Below are 20122 nucleotides of genomic sequence, written 5' to 3'. Positions count from 1 at the left end.
ATACCTTCGGGTTTCTTGGACGTTTAAGTCAGATTTCAACCCAATCTAGTGAAAAATAAGAAATTGGTGAGACTTAGAATACACATACACTGAATCACAAAAATCAGTACATTAAGCTCAGAAGGCCAAATCCTGAGAAAGTATTTGGTGTACAGCTTTAGGATTTTGCAAGGTTAGATGAATTTAATAGAGGTTTTTACGTGTTTTTCTATGACACAAACTAGGAGGGCCAAGGTGAGTTGGTATGGAATGACCCTGAGGCCTTAGACATTGAGAGTGACACCAGTCCAACTAAAGGGTAATGGTAAATTATGAGTATGATGTTTAAATAACTCATCAGAGAGCTATCAGCAGTGAGACAGTGCCATATAAAGGGAATATAATATGAGAAAGCTCTGCAGCCTGCTGACTTATTTTACATATTGGAATTAATTTACGTGCATTTATATTTGAATATAATTTATATCCTCTTCATCTCTTCTAATGTATTAACCCTGTACAGTCACTAGCTTTCTCTGTCTTCTGATTGATCTTGATGTCGATCTGTTGATCTTAATTCAAACTATTTTAAATTACAACCAATAACCCAACCAACATCATAGTAAATATAAGGTGTTTAATTAATTATTCATGAATGAATTTACATTAAAATACAGTATGATTACATATATAAACACTGCCATGGCTATAATGTACAATTAATAAGGATTTGTTCATGACAATAAAAACAATTACAAAAATCATCAGAGCATGAGATGATCCAACAGGGTTAACCACGCTGTATTTGTGTCGAGCGTCCGATTAGGCGTGTGGTGTCTTCAATATTGTGGCTACTCATGGTCACAAAGAATGTGGCCATAGATCTGAGAGCAGCTCTGCATTAAAAAGGAGGAAGTAAGTCCAGTGTCACATTTTTCAGTCATTGAACCATTATACTCTAAGTCCCGCATGACAGCTTTCACCACTGGCTACAAAGTGTGTGCAACCAAAGCTATCAATAGGCTAATGCTAAAATGACACACAATGTAATATCAAAATAAAATATTGAGAGCACAAGGAGACACGTATTGAACATGATAACCTAACAATGTTAATATGAAGGAATTAATTTGGTTTTTGTAGGCAACTGCTAACATGTTGGTACCCCTGCTGCCTGTGCTGCTCCCTATCCGACTAGAGAAGACGTCTGTCTGATATTGCCGTGTTGGTGTTGTTTCTATAACATCATAATTAATGTTGCGCCAGGACCATCATTTCAACTTACAAGAAAGTGACAAACTCTTTGGTGCAAGCCATCATGGCTGAATATGGTAAGTATAGGACTCTCAGTCAGGAGACTGGGGTGTCCTTTGTAACATTATTATGCAGTTCACCTTTTCCATTCTTATTAGCTTTCTGTTTGATTAGGTTTGGGAACAAAAATATTTGTTTAGGTTTAGGGAACAAAAACATTTGGTTAGTTTTAGGCAAAAAAAGCAATTGGTTAGGTTTACCAATCCAAAAGCTTTGGTTACATGTAAGGATCAAAAATACTGGATTCAATAACACTCTTTCACAGTATTATGCACCGGGTTGAAATAAAAATTCTACCGTGTGCATATTTTTTTTACAGAAGGCACAAAGCTATGACATTATAAAAACATGATTGGTCAGTTTCTATGATGGTCCTGGAGCAACACTAATCATAATTTTCCAGGATCAACATCAATGGGGGATATCAGATTGCGTGGTGAAGACATAGCCAGGTAAGGTGCCGAACAATACAAAAAAATATTTAAAAAAATACATGAATGCAGCTTGAAATATTTGCTAAAATGTTAGTGTTATGCTCAAATCACGTAATTTGAGAACACAAGTTTTAAACTTTGTGTGCATGATTTTTTTCCCCCTTTCATGGCACCTGCAGGACGCTGTTCATATCTGACCATGCTCTTTTCTTTTAAGCTTCCTTGTGGCAGTTTTTATCAGTGGCAGAAGAGAACATCCTTGAACAATCTGATTATATAATGGAAGGCGTGGACTTGACCTTAAAGTGAAATAGTTTTGATGTAAATAAAGCAGTTGTAGCTTGTATAATAAGGAGGTAATTGTATTGTGCTTTTATTTAGTGGGCTCCTCTAGATGTGGGGGCAAAAGACAGTCACCTACCTTGAATAATGTTAAATCACTTCTGGTCACTACATGTGCCATCAATAGTAAGCTCAGATGTTTCACTCTCTAAGTTGACACAAAGCCAAACAGACTGAGCTTGCAAGTAAACATGACTCATAAATAGCTTGGTAGCAAGTGGAAAAAATCTGTGCTATGCTAGGTTCAAGAAGAACTGGTTAATCAAGATGCACAGATAGCAGCTTTCCGTCTTTCTCCAAGTCAAGTACGCTCAAAGAGTTTGGCTAGACAAGTACACAACCTGTCTAAAAGTGTAGTCAGCTGTCAAACAAGGCAAGCCCAGATGTGTTGCAACTGTTGCTATAGTAAAAGCTTCCTCACTGCATGTCAGTTCAAACATTTCAGTTCCTTCATTTGGCTGCAATGAATGGTATTTCAAATCACATTTTCATCTTACTTCATAAAAACATCAATGTGTGTTCATGTTTGGATTCAGCTGATTCTGATTTTGTGTCACTGCAGGGAGAATACATTTCTTTGTTCCTTTCTTTCCATGTGTCACAGCCTGGACAATGTATTAGTAATGGCCGGCGTCGTCGTAGGAGGTCACATCCAGGTCGAAGAAGTCCTCCAGCTTCCACTGCAGGGTCTCGAATGTGGGCCGTTCCTGTTCGTTCTCCTTCCAGCAGTCTGCCATGATGTCATACATGACTTTGGGGCAGTTGGGGGGGCGCGGCATCCTGTAGCCCTGGGGAACCCTCTGAACCACTTGGAAGTTGGTCATGGCTGGAAGAATCATTCAAAAGACATTATACAATAACTTATTTTGCAACGGACAATTATTTTGCATTACATTTTTACCTGGAAAGTTTTGAGACTTTTGATAGCCATAAAGAATGGCACTTTGACTTTTCATAAAACTCCGAATACATAACATACATTTTTGTAAATTTCTATGTCAGAGAAACATTTATTCAAGATTTATTACAAATTTAATGAAAGGTTTACCTTGGTACGGCATCTGTCCAAATGTCATGATCTCATACAACAAAATTCCAAAGGACCAAACATCAGATTTGATACTGAACTTGTTGTCGTGGATGGCCTCAGGAGCAGTCCACTTCACTGGGAATTTAGTTCCTTCTTTGGCCTCATACACATTTTCACTCTCTTTCTAGAAACAAAATGAGGAACACAAGACTTTTTACTTTCAGTCCATCAGTTTTAGTATTAAGATTCAGACTTTTGCAACATGGCCAGACAAAAGTGGATTTTAGAGATACATCTGTATCTCAACATTGTTGATAATACCTAAAATGAGACAGACTTTGTGGCTTGAATTATGGAGTATTTATTATGGTGTGTTCACACCAAACCCAAAGCGAATTTGATTGTTGGATAATTTTTGTTTAGCCGTGTGATTCTTTATCCACCAAAAGAAACAGCCAGTGTGTCTGTGTTTTTGAATTCAGTTGAGCCTCTCACTGAACTCCACAGTCACCAGAGACTCTCATTCTCTCTCTACTTTTTCCTCTCTCCTCTGTACATTCGTAATATAAAGTACACTTCCCCTCCAGCTACAGCCAGCAGACATTAAGGTACATAAACATCCGACACTGGAGTTCAACTCTGTAGATTGCTGCTACAGTTGGTTTGATAAATGACAGTGAAGATAATCCACTTTTAAATTCCAAAAGTAATCTCTGAGCTCTTGTCCCATTCGTAAACGGCTCCGGATCAGAGGTGAATACGATTGACTTCAGGTGTTTATTCCTCTAGGTGTGGCTCTGCACCTGACTCTCTCTGCCAGTCTCTCTCAACAAAACACTCGGCAAAGCTCCGCAACACACACATTTTTCACTGAAAGTGGATTATTTTCACCTCTCACGGAGAGTTGGCAAACCCATTTGATTCATGACTACTGGATTTGTATGTATATTCGAAAAATTTGCTTTGCTTTCTGTGGGAACTAACCATTAGGCTCTATAATGTGTCACAACCTAGCTCTTAAAGTCATAATCAAATGGGAGACACACTGTTTTAGATGAAACCATGGAACAGGAGTAACTAAGTTATGCACAAGCAGAACAACAAATGTCACGGGATGTGTACATCAGTGGTGTCAGTAGTACAGGGTCTGTGTTGGGGGTGAGAATGGTGTGAGCATTGTAAAGTGCACAAAAGAGAACAAAGGAGGAACTAACACTGCCACCTAACCAGATGGGTGCCTGCGAAAATGGAAATAGTTTTTTACAGTAGTTTACATTTATTACAATACTACTTTAAATGTCAAACCCACCATGAAGACCCTGGCGAGGCCAAAGTCAGCCACCTTGCAGATGTTGTTCTCACCCACTAGGACATTCCTGGCTGCCAGGTCTCTGTGGATGTAGTTCTGTAGCTCCAGGAAAGCCATTCCTGACGCCACCTGGGCAGCCATCTCAATCTGGTCAGAAATCCGTAGTGTGGTACCTTTATCTTCTGTAATCAAGGTAGAGAGGCACAGCATCAGTCGCAGTCCCACCACCACGCAGTTTGAGGTATTATTAGAGGTAGAGAAAGAAAGTTGATTAAAGGTTTTCTCAAGGAGAAAATTATTCAGCCTATCAGTTTAAACCTGGAGAAATTGTATTTGTTTTGTTTGTGCTGCTAACTCTACTGAGTTTATTAACAATCCTCCAGCAAAGTGTGAATTTGCTGCAACATGTAATGTGATGGCTCAATGCTCTGTGGAAGAAAGCATTTGTGTTATTATGTGGTGTTGCAAAGTTACACAACCACCTATTGGCATGCATACTACATTTTTAAATATTTTTTGCAGACTGATGTGCACAAAGATCGTTTTCTCAACGTTGTCTTATGAACACGTAACTTTTTTAAAATGCAAAGGAAAAACGTTTCCATTTTTGGCAAAACTGTTGTCATGTAAGGGTCATTCCATGCCAACTTTCTTTGCATGTCTCAGTTCATGTCATGGATTTTCTTTAAAAGAAAATCATGTTGAAACTTCTATTAAATACATGGGACATTGTAAAATCCTAGATCCCAGAACGAAGAATCTGTCATTTTCCAAAATTTGTAGCAGTAGTAGTAGTTTTCACTTTCTTGCAACCAACCTTGTACTGCGTTAACTTCAAGGTTTTCTATCTGTCTGATACCTATTGAGCCTGTTTTACACTGGGCTCTGGAAATGTGCCAGCTACAGCTTGAAATGGCTTGGTTCGTTAGGTGATGTCATCCTGTTCTGTATGTCTGGACAAACTATTCATCTTAGTTCCTGAGTTATTATCGGCTTACATTACATATATCATGTAAAAACACCAACTCATACGGGCGAGCTGTAGCTTTCAGACAGGCTTAGTAGTCGAGACAAGAGGTAATGAATCAATGGGCAAGGGTTTCTGCCACGGATTCAGAGAGTGATGGCCAGAGTCTAGAGATGTTTTTTTAGATGGTAAAAAGTGGATTTGATGATGGATTTGATATGGGCCTGAAAGGAGAGGGAAGAATCCAGGATAACGCCAGGTCAGGGACCTCGGGAGAGGGCGGGGTGGAGCAGCCTTCCACGTCAGAGACATCTCCAACATTCTGGAGCAGCGCCTTGGGGGCCACAACCATGAACTCAGTTTTTTATCACTGTTGAGCTTGAGACAAATGACATCCAGGTTTTTATGGCGTGCAGGCAGTTTCAGAGGGACTGAGGGGGGAACTGGGTGGATGAGTCGGTGCTGAGATAGAGCTGTGTGTCATCGGCATATGAGTGGAAACTAAGACTGTGTCGGCGGATGATTTGACCAAAGGGGGGCACGTATATGGTGAAGAGGAGGGGCCAGAGTACAGATCCTTGTTGTGCCTGTGATGACTGAGGCTTGGGTGGAGCTGGAGTTATTGATGGTGACAAACTGTTTTCTGTTGGAGAGTTGTGATTGATAAGCGATTTAGATGGATGGTGTTGGAGACTATTAAATGATGCAGAGATGTCCAGGGATTGAGGATGCTGACATCGCCGAAGTCTGTTGCGATGAAGAGGTCATTGGTGATTTCGATAAGGGCAGTCTCTGTGCTGTGGTCTGAATCCAGATTGGAGGGGTTTGTAGAGCTCATGGTAGGACATGTGCTGATGGAGTTGGGCAGCAACTGCTCTTTCCTCCAACTGGTCCTCCAGCTTTTTAAGAGTAGCTGGGGGGAACAATGCCAGATTCCAAGGAGGCTTTAATAACCATGGGGCACAATGTAGTAATGACTGCTGAGTACTCACGTAATAATATGGTAATGACTGCTGAGTATATGTAATAATGTAGTAATGACTGCTGAGTATGTGTAATAATGTAATAATGACTGCTGAGTACGTGTAATAATGTAGTGATGACTACTGGGTACTCGTGTAATAATGTAGTAATGACTGCTGAGTACTCATGCAACAATGTAGTAATGACCGCTGAGTACTCGTGTAATAATGTAGCAATGACTGCTGAGTAGTCGTGTAATAATGTGGCAATGACTACTGAGTACTCGTGTAATAATGTAGTAATGACTGCTGAGTATGTGTAATAATGTAGTAATGACTGCTGAGTACTCGTGTAATAATGTAGTAATGACTGCTGAGTATGTGTAATAATGTAGTAATGACTGCTGAGTACTCGTGTAATAATGTAGTAATGACTGCTGAGTACTCGTGTAATAATGTAGTAATGACTACTGAGTACTCGTGTAATAATGTGGTAATGACTGCTGAGTACTCGTGTAATAATGTAGTAATGACTGCTGAGTATGTGTAATAATGTAGTAATGACTGCTGAGTACTCGTGTAATAATGTAGTAATGACTGCTGAGTATGTGTAATAATGTAGTAATGACTGCTGAGTACTCGTGTAATAATGTAGTAATGACTACTGAGTACTCGTGTAATAATGTAGTAATGACTGCTGAGTATGTGTAATAATGTAGTAATGACTGCTGAGTACTCGTGTAATAATGTAGTAATGACTGCTGAGTACCCGTGTAATAATGTAGTAATGACTGCTGAGTACTCGTGTAATAATGTAGTAATGACTGCTGAGTACCCATGTAATAATGTAGTAATGACTGCTGAGTATTCGTGTAATAATGTAGTAAAGACTGCTGAGTATTCGTGTAATAATGTAGTAAAGACTGCTGAGTACTCGTATAATAATGTAGTAATGACTGCTGAGTACTCATCAGTCAAAACATGAACATGTAGACGAGTCTCACGCTGGTGAAGATGGTCTCTAGGTATTCTTTGTCTTACTTCTGTTTGGGGAACAATCGTGTTCCTAAGTTATGGACTTACATTTCCATTAATGCACTGGGAGATGTTAACAGAAAGCACTATGTTGGATTCTGTAACTTCCATGCTGTGGGCTACAGCATGAGCTCTGTTTTTTTGCCTATATGTTTTTACATTTTGGCAAACTGGCACGATTATACAAATGAGCTATACTAGTGGATTACATTCATCCTGAAGATTCTGATTCTAAGGCAAGATCTAGGAACCTCGAGAAAAAAAAATCTAAAGGAAAATAAAAACTATGTTTTAAAAGCAGTAATTACATTTAAACTGGGATTTGTGTAGTAATATAAACATGTAAAGTGCAAAGTATATTCATGAGGCTTGAAGTTAATGATCATACACACACACACACACACACACACGCACACACACACACACACACACACACCTAAGATGACGATAAATGAAACCAGTGAACCTGTTCTCTTCCTCAACATGATCTTTACCTGTCATGTCAGGCTTGGTGCCAACAGATAAACTGGGTAAACATTAGTATGTGTCCTTGTCTTTTGACAGCAGAGCAGCATGAGCAAATTCTGGACTCTAAATTAGCCAGGAAGCCAAACTGCATGTCTGAAAAAGAACATCACTAGAGCCTCTCTTTTTTCAACGTTCTATCTTTTGCATAATGTATCCTTTATAAGTATTCCATCCAATCTGAAAAAATACAAAAAATTTCAGACGAACTCAAAGGGGAAGTGGGCAGACCCTGGAAACTGGAAGGAAATTTACGTATAAGAAATTGATTTATAAGCCTGTTCTGGAAAGTTGCAACAAGTGGGAAGAAGCATTGGACTCTGACCCTGTCATAAAGTAGCAGTAGATCATAAAAACATGTTCAAGTGAGGTTGTCTTACTCTGGAGATATTCCAGCAGGCTGCCGTTCGTCATCAGCTCTGTGATGATGTAGATGGGCTCCTCCATGGTGCACACAGCGTACAGCTGGATCAGCTTGGGATGTCGCAGCCTCTTCATGATCTGAGCCTCTCTCAGGAAGTCCTCAGCGTCCATGGTACCTGCCAGAGGTGTTCAGCGATGGTATATTAGGAGTGACTCTTTGACATGGCATTGTTTTGGAGTGATCACTGATGTCTTTTGTGATACACAGTATGTAGTAAAGTGTTTGTATACTGGCTCCTACACAGACATTCTGTTGATTTAAGATTCATTTAATTGTCATTATGCAAGAGCTCACTAGTTCTCTTCCACTCAATATCAATATGGGTTTTAAGTGCCCTCTTGCTTTAACTAGTACAGCATTTTTACAAGGTCCTGCTAGCCAGCCACTTGTGACTGAGGGGAGAGGTGGACTGGTACCATGAAACAATACTTCTAACGTTAGATCTTGCACTGGGTACCCAGCAAGTGTTTGCAACTAGTGCTGACACAGCGCTGTGGAGAGCCGCTGTGGAGAGCCCTAAAGCATGAGAGCTAACAGCTTACAAACTAATAGCATACATTAAACAAATGTACTGAAGTACTTTAACTGAGTACAGTTTGGAGGTACAAGTATTTTGAGTTTGGAGTTACAGACACTTCATCAGTGTACATTTTATCAAACTTATGTCAGAGATGACAGTAACCAGGCATAAGCAGTGACTTGGTGGTGGAGTAGTGGCTTCGGGGCACAAAGACCTCAGTGCAAAGACTGACACAACTTAGACTGAGACACAGAATTCTTCCCAAATTCTTATTTAATTTTTCTTTAATCTTTTTTTTACAGTTTAAAGACACATTTTAATTTTGTTTTAAACCAATTTCTTTAAAAGTACAGTGTGTACAATGTATTGGCATCTAGCAGAACAGACTTGGCAGAAACGGAATATAATAGGGATGCATGATATGGATTTTTTTCAGCCAATACATTAAAATAGCTGACAATAGCAACAAACATTTTCATATTTAAAAATAAATTGCTATCCTGTAGTTCAGCACACCCGAGTGTAAGAAAGGCTTAGATGTAGTGAGCAAAGATGGTTTATTTGATATTCCATAGCTGTGATAAGACTTTTTCCATCGTGTTGTGTTCTTGTAAAAAATACGTCCACACCAGTGACGACATGTGTGGCTCATGTCTACATTACATTGCTCTACACAAGTGCAGCAGTTCAGTGCTACGAGCGAAAGCAATTTGGCTTTGTATTATCGGCTAGATTCATCGGCTATAATTTCTTTATCTGCCGATAATGTAAGTTTTCCATTATTGGGACAATAATTTATTGGCCCACCTTTTTAGAATTTGTGGGTGCCTGCAGGAAATGCACCAGATGGAGGACGAAGAAGAAGAAGGGCGTGTGGCTGCCGTTTCCTACCAAGCAATTTGTATTGTGAGAAGTTTGAAACTAAGTTTGAAACCACAATCTGATGAAGGTATTTTGTCCACGAAAAATCACAGGAGCGTGAATCGTTGTCGAAGAAACAAAAACTCCAAGACGCTTAACAAAATCAGGACAAGCGACGGCATAATACAAGAATAAACATCAGATTTATTTAGATTCATTCCTTGTCTGTTGCAGTAAGACAACACATGGAGCGATAACTAACTAAGATATTTAGGGCTGGGAGTGTGCCAAAGACAGTCAAAGTAATGACTTAGCGTGACAGATAAACTAAGAAGTCTGCTCATCACCGAGTTAATAAATTCTGTGAATATATTTCACAGTGTTCCAATATTTCTTTGTATGATCCAAATTAATTTATTGTCTCTGAGGGCCACTGGAGCTCCTGAGCTTCTCCAACGTCTTCAGAAACTTCAAGAACCTCACCGCTTGATGCGGCTAAATACTATAAATACTACACACTGGACCTTTAAGTTGGTGTAAAATAAATAAATTATTTATTTTCTTAACATTTTAATGGGGATTTTACTACGCCACTAATAACTAACAACTATATGACAAAAAAGTAAAGTATCAGTATCGGCTGATACTGCTTCCAGTTATCGGTGATTGGCCCGGAAAACCCTGATTGGAGCACCCTTATTCATATTTCCACCCCACTACATTTATTTGATATCTTTAGTAAGTAGTTACTTTGCTGATTCAGATAATTCAGTGTTGATAGGCTATTGCCTGTAACGTATAACCAATCATATAGTGTTGTGGGTGGAACATTGAGTGAGACTACAGACAGAGAGAGGATGCTCCATCAGAGCCAAAGTAGAGCATTTTTAAATTTTATCGGCAATCTGACACAAAAATCACAGATACTGATAATCGGAAAAATGCTGAATATCTGCCCTGAAAATTGTCCAGAACCATAACAGGTCTATCCTTATTTTTTTATTTTTTTCTACATTGTCTCTGGTTAAACAACTTCAGTGAGAAAAGAAGGAGGCATTAGTGTACCAGGTTTGAGGGTCTTCACTGCGACTGCTGTGGTATCGTTCCACAGGCCCTCGAACACTTCTCCAAACTGACCGGCTCCTAGCTTCCTCAGCAGCTTGACAGATTTGCGGTCAATCTCCCATTGGTCCACAGTGTTGTATGACAGTCCATGAGTCTGTGGAGCCTCCATCTACACCAACAGGAAGAGTCACTGTTTATAATGATATGTTTGTCACTAATATGACAATGGAACTTGAACTATGCGTTATAGAAGGTTGAACCTACTGACTGAAAACAAGACAACAGTGGGATGTAGAAAACAAACAGGATGTGTCCAGTTGCTGTTCCGTTCACGGTGTTTTACCTTTTTGCATGGTTCAAGCAGACGCACACAGAGACCGTCGGCCTGTTTGCAGTAATGTTCCACCAACTCATTCACTGTTTGAAAGGATCTGTTCCTTGACACGAAGTAGTGACCATTATCTTGTTTTTTCAGCTTGTAATGCTTCACCCTCCCATTGTCCAGCACTGAAAGACAAGTCAGTAATCAGTGATTTACATGGTACAGTAGGCCTAAAGTTTTTAATCAAATCAAGCTATGTTAAGCTAAGTTTCTCATCGTCTTCCATGACCAGCATTAGACATTTCAACAGTCTTAATGTGCATAAATGTTTCCATTTATTTTTCATGAGTTAAAAAATAAAATGTATATTTTTATTATTCCTTTGACTTGTTTTCATTATAGGCGTCATGATAGAAATGTGTTTGTATTGAGAGTATTAACTGTGGTTTAAAGCAGCCTTGATTGATTTTTTTGGCCAGTTTGGTGCAACGCAACACAAGGTAAACTAAACGCGGCTTTGCTCCACCGTGTTCAACTATGTGCACAAGGTAGTTGCTAACTTTGGCTCAATCTCACTTCCAATTTTATCCCTTCTTTTTGAGTGCCCACTTGTCCCTCAAGGATGGTGGTTAAAACCCCCCTTATGAAATAGGAAAACCCTTCAAGACCCTCATACGTCATCAGTAGCCGTCAAAGTCATTCCTGGTATTATCACAATGACATTTGACATTTATTTGATGATTATTATTATTAAAGCACATGGATGCTTGTAATTCATTCACAACTTCACGCTATCAATCAAGTCATCAAATAAAAAATAACACTGCTCAATTACCGGGCCCCTAGCAGTGCTACATAGACTAACATTAACAACCCATGCTCTTGATATTAAAGGAGTGGTACCAAGCACAGCCACTGCTGGACTTTAGTTACATTTTTGGGTGTCAAAGAAATGGGGGGAAATGCAACAAAACAGTCAAAATGCTGGACTGTCATGTACAAATCAGCAATAACAATGTAATCTTGGCTTGCTAGCTAGTTAGCTACCAAGACATAAGCAAACTAGTAGCAATTGTTAAATGCTTTTTATAAAGAAAAGAACCATAATACATTTAAACAACAGAGTTCTCAATCAATATTTGGTGTGAACACCCTTTGCCTTCAAATCAGCATCAATTCTTATAGGTACACTTGCACACAGTTTTTGAAGGAACTCGGCTGATAGGTTGTTCCAAACATCTTGGAGAACTAACCACAGATCTTCTGTGGATGTAAGCTTCCTCAAATCCTTCTGTCTCTTCATGTAATCCCAGACATACTCGATGATGTTGAGATCAGGGCTCTGTGGGGGCCATACCATCACTTCCAGGACTTCTTGTTCTTCTTTACGCTGAAGATAGTTCTTAATGACATTGGCTGTATGTTCGAGGTCGTTGTCCTGCTGCAGAATAAATTTGGGGCCAATCATACGCCTCCCTGATGGTATTGCATGATTGATAAGTATCTGCCTGTATTTCTCAGCATTGAGGACACCATTAACCCTGACCAAATCTCCAATTCCATTTGCAGAAATGCAGCCCCAAACTTGCAAGGAACCTCCACCATGCTTCACTGTTGCCTGCAGACACTCATTATTGTACCGCTTTCCAGCCCTTCGGCAAACAAACTGCCTTCTGCTACAGCCAAATATTTCAGCTGACTCATCAGTCCAGAGCACCTGCTGCCATTTTTCTGCACTCCAGTTCCTATGTTTTCATGCATAGTTGAGTCGCTTGGCCTTGTTTCCATGTCGGAGGTATGGCTTTTTGGCTGCAACTCTTCCATGAAGACCACTTCTGGCCAGACTTCCCTGGACAGTAGATGGGTGTTTCTGCCATTTCTGAGTTGATGGAACTGCTGGACATCTTCCGATTTCGAAGGGAAATAAGCTTGATGTGTTTTTCATCTGCTGCACTTACTCCACTGCGTCTACAATCTTCAACGTTGCCCGTATCTTTGTGCTTCTTCAAAAGAGCATGAACAGCACATCTTGAAACCCCAGTCTGCTTTGAAATCTTTGTCTGGGAGAGACCTTGCTGATGCAGTATAACTACCTTGTGTCTTGTTGCTGTGCTCAGTCTTGCCATGGTGTATAACCTGTGAGATGAAACTGTCTTCCACAACCTCACCTTGGTAGCAGAGTTTGGCTGTTCCGCACCCAGTTTTAAGCCTCCTTCACAGCTGTTTCTGTTTTGGTTAATGACTGTGTTTCAACCTACATGTGGAATTGATGATCATTAGCACCTGTTTGGTATAACTGGTTGATCAAACACCTGACTATAATCCTCCAAAATCCCTGACTTTGTGCAAGTGTACCTATAAGAATTGATGCTGGTTTGAAGGCAAAGGGTAGTAACACCAAATATTGATTTGATTTAGATTTTTTTTTTTTGCTCGCTCACTTTGCATTTTGTAAATTGATAAAAATAAACAATCATTATTTAAATATTTGAAAGCATTCTTTACAGCATTTTTTCCACACTTGCTTAAAACTTTTGCACAGTATTGTATATTGTTTTCTGAAAATTGAACCTGTAAACAGTCTGGCTAGTTTGCCAAACTTTACAAACACAGCTAACAGAATAGGCAAATGCTTCAGTATCTCTTATAGTCATGCCATACATCATTCAATTCTCTTGATTCTATTCATGCAAACTACTTCAATATAAAATCAAACCAGCAAGGCACAATAAACAAACCGACAAACAAACAAGCTAACAAACTAGCATGTACGCATTTTTGCAAACTGATGCATCATGTAGCCAATGACATTTCAAATCCAGTAATACAAAGTTTACTACAGTTTTTAAAGCCATAAACTTGGAAATTATGCAAGTTTGTATGTAGTTTTATGCATTTTGCTCTTCTAATAGGCTGTTTTTCCACCTAAACAGTTGACTATTTTATATGCTGAAAGTCAGTGTAAATAAAGAAATAAAGAACTATAATTTTTGCCACTGTTACTCTCAGGCAGGGGTATTTTAAGGTCATAAAATTGACAAATTTGGGGGGCATCAAGCCCGACCCCAAATGTTTCAACAACAGCTTTGAATTTACTTTAACTGTGAAATGAATTATGTCATCAACAAGGTTTAAAGGATGACAATGGAAAGAATTTAGTCATAATGGAAAGAGCTAAGCCAGAGTGGAAAGACTGATTAGAGGAGAGAGAGAGGGATAAAGTTATCTCACCGGTTTTATGGTAGCAGAGAGCTTTATTTATTTAACTTGATGACCTTGAAACCATTCATCAGCTCATTCATCGTTCAATCAAGGGAACGAGTGACTCACTGAACAATGCAGGGGTGTTTGGAAATGTGTGTTTTGTGGCAGTGAAATACATAGATAACAGAATGCTAACTAGCTGACTAGCTTTACTTCATTCGAGAAAATAATATTAATCAAGTGCAATAATACACTAGCAAAACATAAATATAATGTTAGTCTCACCACTTTAGCAATGCTATCAAGACATTAAAGCGCTGAACAGGTTGTTTAATCATTTTTGGTTTTCTAATCATCCTGGTACATAAAACCACAATGTTCTTTGTTTCTTTAGTTCTGCTATTAGCTGTAACTACCGGCTGTAAAAATGAGCTGGTTAGCAAACACTGGAATAATTACTATGTTTAAATGGCATTAATGTTTATTCAAGCGTATGTAGCTGACCTTTGATAAACAGTGGCCAAAAGCCAAGTCACAATTGTGGCAATTCTGAGATAATGGCAAATGCTAATATATAGACAAACAGTATCGCAAGTAGAGAAGAGTCACAAAGTCAGAGAACTGACTCTTCCAGAATAAAAAAAGAACATGTCTTTTATTCTACAAAAGTTACATAGCCGTAGTTTAATGTTGAAAGAATGGATGTCTGTCTGGAATTAAGGACTGTTCCCTCATCACTTAGCTGAAACTAAGTGGAAACTGGCACTGTGGCCTAGGGAGGATATCAGAGCCATAGACATCACCCATAGGTTTCTGAAGAGCTCCTGGCTAATCAAAAATTGGACAGCATAGTAGGAGCTGAGGGGAGCCAAATGAAACCTAGTTACTTAACAAGGCCCAGCTAGCTGAAAGCTACCTAGACAAGGCAAACAAGCTAGTTCTGGTCACATGTAAAGAGAAGCAATTTTCTCCTGAGTTTGATTGCAGCATCATTTGTGTTTATGTAAGTTATTGTTACTAGTTTTACAGCTGTTTATCCACTTGTGACAGCCACAATACCTTACTCTACGTTAGCTACAAGATAGCACAGATGCTTGGAGTCAGACTCAAGTTGCCATTTGAGGAACTGCACTTTTTGGCACTTCTGCATGCCAAACGCAGAACGGCTTTTGGCACACATCGCCTCTGCCGTACAAATGCTGTGATAGTCTCTTGTCAATCACAAGCTAGCCATGGCTTAAAGCATACACTTCTTTATTGTCTATTTTCCTTTAAATGGGCCAATAATTTACAAAAAAACAAACAAAAAAACCACCCAAAAACATAATACTGTATTGAAGAAGACTTGGAAACTAGTGATTGAGACCATAACACAACATAAACATTGCTTTCTCGTAAGCTTACATACAATCAGATCTTTTGGAAACCAATGAAGTCAATCACTGCTGGCCATCAGAAAGAATGCAGGTTTAAAGCAGTTCCACAATGCCTTCAGACCCAGAGGCTCTGTCCATATTTTTATAGTCAATGGTTGAACCTTGAACCCATTTTGAGATTCTATGGGAGGGATACCCCATTCCAACACACCTCCAGTAAGCAAACTGAATCAGTTATATCACTTATGGTCAATACTGACCATCAAAACCCCTAGGTTTAGCAGCTGGATTTAACAAGCATGTGTTTTATGCCTTCTGAATTCAACTACTTGAAAAAAGATTTTCATTTGTTTCAAAATTTACATACATAATTCCACTTCTAAAAAAGAAACAACCACAAAAAAAAACTAAAATTCACATGAATGAATGTTGGGTCAAGAGAAGAAAAAATTTAATTCTGAGCTTAACTTACCTGAAAGGGAGAGCTCCCCTTTCTGACTTTCACAGTTTCTGATGAGGAAGGCGCCATGCTGGTTCCCTCCTGCCATCAGCATCTTCTCTGCATCCACCCTCTTCGTGTCAGGAAAATACCATCTGCAAATCAGAATTAAAGCAAAGGAAGTAGAGCTGGTCAAACATTATAAAAATGTCTGGATATAAATAGTAATCTAAAATACCATCAATTGTCAGGGGCAAAAGAGGTCCACCGTGTTGACTGCTAATTTGATTGACTCTTTGTAAATACACCGTAAAACACCATAATTTTTACCCAATCAAACATTTTTATCAAAACCTAATGTTAAAGACAGTCTGGTGATAGCTTTATAACAAGTATTGTTAGCTGTTGTTCTCATCCTCCTGTTTCAACAACATTTGTTAAAACTACAAAACACAGCTGTTTAAAGAAACACTTTATCCTATTTGAAAAAATGAAATCCATGACCCATTTAAAAGATTTACGTCTGTTAGGAACCAATGGGCTTGGGGCTGTCAGAAAGAGGCTAGGCAGGTCGGAAAGTGAAAGATGGATGAAATATTGTTGGTTTGGTCTTTTCATGGAATTTGTTGACATTAACAAAGATACAGAACTACATCTGCATTATCCATTAAGGCCTTTACTATTTAACTAACACATTACTCAATAATATGTTACTGTAAGGCATTACAATTTCAAAATCAGTAATCATGTAACAGTTACTCGATTAAGTTACACAGCATTACTGTGTTGCCAGAACGCGATTTGTTTTTTTGCCCTAGTTAGACTGTCTTACAATGACGTGTCTGTGCAACAGGTCATATTGGCCACTAGCCAAAAGGATGGAGAATGAGGGAGAGAGGTATGCTTTTGTCTCACTGTTGCAAGCAGCAAAACGCTTTCAATCGCTAAAAATACAACATGTAAATTAGTGAAGCATGTGATACGGCAAGACAGCGACGTGAAACTAGTAAAAAAAGTTATATCATGGAGATGTAACTTATGTAAAAATAATATATATATAAATAGTGTGCAACTGTATTAGTGGGTTAGGGTTATGGTGTATTAGTATTATTTTTGTCCAAAAAACATTTCTGGAGCTTCGCAGCAAAGCAGCTTTGCAGCATTCTCCTAAACAACTGAAGTAGATGAGGACATCAAATGTGAAAAACAACTGAAAAAACAAAAAACAAACATAAAATGGGTCCCTACAGCTTGTACAGCATTAACCAAGTCTTTGAAAGCCCCTCGATCCCAAATTCATTTGAAAAGACATTATTTACAACCTTTTTTAGAAATTAAATCTTCACTGTTGCTGCTAATCTAAAAGCATTAGCACACACCTCGTCTGCAGTGGGTGATCAAGCTCAGCCTTGTGTCAAGGGTGTAAATAGCATCTTTTAAAAATCAATTTGTGATCTTGGAGTTTCTGGAGATTTAAATAAAGCCAGACAAAACTCCCCATCTACTTCAGTCGTTGAGGAGAATGCTGCCTCTTCAGAAATGTTCTGTGGACTACAAAATTCTACCTGACTTTTTATTGGCATTGCGGTGATTAGATAATGACTGTATTTTCATTTTTGGGTGAACCTTTCTTTGGGCACAGTCCCAGTTAAATAAACCAATGACTGGTCCCCCTAGCTGGTTAATGTGGCCTTGACTAAACTACATTTCCAGAATCTTGAACTGAAAATTACTTTGATCAAACTTATCAGAGTTGAGGCAGCACAAGAATGGAAAAATTATGCGCAGATGTATGAGGAAATGGTCAGTGTTACACTTATAAGAAGAGGGGAAATAGAAAGGTAAAAACCCAAATATTACAAATACGTTAACAAAGCTGAATGCCCTCACCTTTAGAGTCCCACACCAGAGTGACAACAAAGTATGCAACACACTAGTCTCACATCATGTCCATCAGGTTTGTCATTTAGTGAAACTATGACATAAGACTGATCAAGGGAATCAAAGCTATTGTCATCTCAACTAAACAGGAAAAACCAGAGTACAGCTGTGAAGAAACTGGTTTCACTGAGATGTGACGCCAAGTAGGTTATGAATACATCTCAAGCTTTTTTTTATTATACTTTTTAGTGAAAACAAAATCTGCAGTCTAGTATATGAACATGTCAAGGCCTGTCATGGTGTATTAAAGAAGCAATCTGAAACTTTGCTAAACGAAATTCTAGCTAACCAGAATGATGTAGTCAGGTTAAACAGTAGCCTACAAACAACTGTCCATGAAATGCCAGCAAAGGCATTTTAATGCACTGTTGATGTTCCTTTTGTTTTCGAGCCTTTCCTTCATGGAGATGATTAACTTGTTAGCTTACATTTCCTGCTCACAGCCAATCATTAACCAGTTTAACTCGAGACTTCACTCCGCAGACACTGTTCAGCACGGTTTCCCCCTGAGCATCATATCGGTGGTCTTTACAGGACTGTAGGCTCTGTCATTAGGCATTCCAGTGTGAAAGGCCTCAGACAATGTCATTAGAAACAAAATCACAGACGGGGATTTGAAAAGGGAATCGTTATTCCAGACAGTGATATACACACATGAGCAGGGATGATGGTCAAAGTTTACTTACGGCTCTGCATCAATGCTCTCCACAGGTGCCACATAGTTAGCGGGGATGTATCCCTTTTTGCCGGCCGAAATCCCGGTGAGGGCTTTCGCCAACCACCAGTCACCAGCACTTTTATCCAGAGCCTCTAAAGTGTCCCCAGCATTAAAGCTCAGGTCCTCCTCAGTGCGCGCCGAGTAGTCATACTGGGCGATGTAGAGCCCGGCTTTGGCCACTGGCTGCGGCGGCAACCGTCTTTTAGAATGAAGGTCTGGCTCTGAACTTCTATCAGCACCGCGATTTTCAATCACAGTGTCAGCTTTTTCCTCACGCCTGGTCTCATCCCCAGGTTGGTTCGGCTTTTTAAAACATGCCAGAAAACTCTGCCAACACTCTGCAAACCTTTGTTGGATCTCCATGATATAGTTGTCAATCACAGCAAGTCATTCTGTGCCAGGAATACAGACGGAAATAGTTTGAGGAAATCCCTTCTCCTCACTCATGATCCGCGCTCCATGAAGTAAAGAGTCTTAACAACCCCAGGCTCACACAGCAGTGGTCTTTGAACTCAGCACACACCTAGCTAACAGAACACACTGAGGGAAGCGACTGACTGCAACTTCAACGTGAAGTTTCCTGGTGGGACGTTGGTCGGGAGTTCACGGTCCTTGTCCCCGTGTGCCAATTTTCTCCACCTGCTGAGGAATGGGGAGCGGCCCGGCTCACGTCCGTGACGTCATGTGCCCTCAGGCGGCCATATTGGAGGACTGCACCTGAGCTATGAAGACTTTCTTACACAGAAAACATTCCCTATAAAATTTAAGGAATTTAGCTCAGTAATTAACTCAATTCCCAGCGGAATGATAGAATTAATGAAAAGCTATAAAGAACAGAATGTGCAACATACAACTTCTAACATTCTTTATATAAACGGTATTGACATCCTGAGTAAAAAATGTACTAATAAACATATCAGAGAATGCTTCTACAATGCTAAGAAAATAACACCTGAGAATTACATTTAAAAATACTACATAACATACCATCTAAGATGTATATTTCAAGATTTCTCGACATCGATAACAAATGTACCTTTTGTAAATTGAACTTGAAAATGTAACTCATTTGTTTTATGGTTGTACATATAGCAGTACATTTTGGAAAGAACTTGAGAGCTATATATTATGTAAAACAAAACATAAAATCAACATTGAGGGGAAGAACATTATTACGTATTTTGAATTCAAAGATAAGAAACTATGTACTATAGTCAACCTTTATGTTTTATTAGGAAAATTTCACATACATAAATGTAAATTTCAGAATTCTTCAACATCATTTAAATTGTTTTTGATTGAGGTTGATTATTATTTTAAGTCTCTTAAATTAATTACAAATAAGAAATGTATAT

At 39.0% G+C, this 20122-nt stretch overlaps 1 protein-coding gene across 1 annotated transcript; it reads right to left on the bottom strand.

Moving 5' to 3' along the window:
• Window positions 1–599: 599 nt before the first annotated feature.
• On the bottom strand, window positions 600–19395 carry frk (fyn-related Src family tyrosine kinase). Its single transcript, XM_084378308.1, has 8 exons — window positions 18736–19395; window positions 16142–16263; window positions 11111–11274; window positions 10768–10936; window positions 8278–8436; window positions 4409–4590; window positions 3118–3283; window positions 600–2895 (listed from the first exon to the last, which is right to left on the bottom strand). Exons 1-8 carry the CDS (start codon window positions 19128–19130, stop codon window positions 2687–2689), a joined length of 1566 nt encoding a protein of 521 aa, XP_084234434.1. The 5' UTR covers window positions 19131–19395; the 3' UTR covers window positions 600–2686.
• Window positions 19396–20122: the final 727 nt, after the last annotated feature.

The sequence above is a fragment of the Pagrus pagrus genome (genome assembly GCF_965226575.1).
Source record: "Pagrus pagrus genome assembly, chromosome: 16".
NCBI lineage: Eukaryota > Metazoa > Chordata > Actinopteri > Spariformes > Sparidae > Pagrus > Pagrus pagrus.
This window is presented reverse-complemented; position numbering and strand designations above follow the sequence as displayed.

What these genes read in the sequence shown, in the direction of transcription:
- frk (XM_084378308.1), bottom strand. Translation starts at nt 19,130, where the DNA reads ATGGAGATCCAACAAAGGTTTGCAGAGTGTTGGCAGAGTTTTCTGGCA. An exon ending in AGTGAAGACCCTCAAACCTG is followed by an intron (nt 8,437 to 10,767) that starts GTACACTAATGC and finishes CACCTCTGGCAG; the next exon opens with GTACCATGGACGCTGAGGAC. An exon ending in GCCTCGCCAGGGTCTTCATG is followed by an intron (nt 3,284 to 4,408) that starts GTGGGTTTGACA and finishes TTTTGTTTCTAG; the next exon opens with AAAGAGAGTGAAAATGTGTA.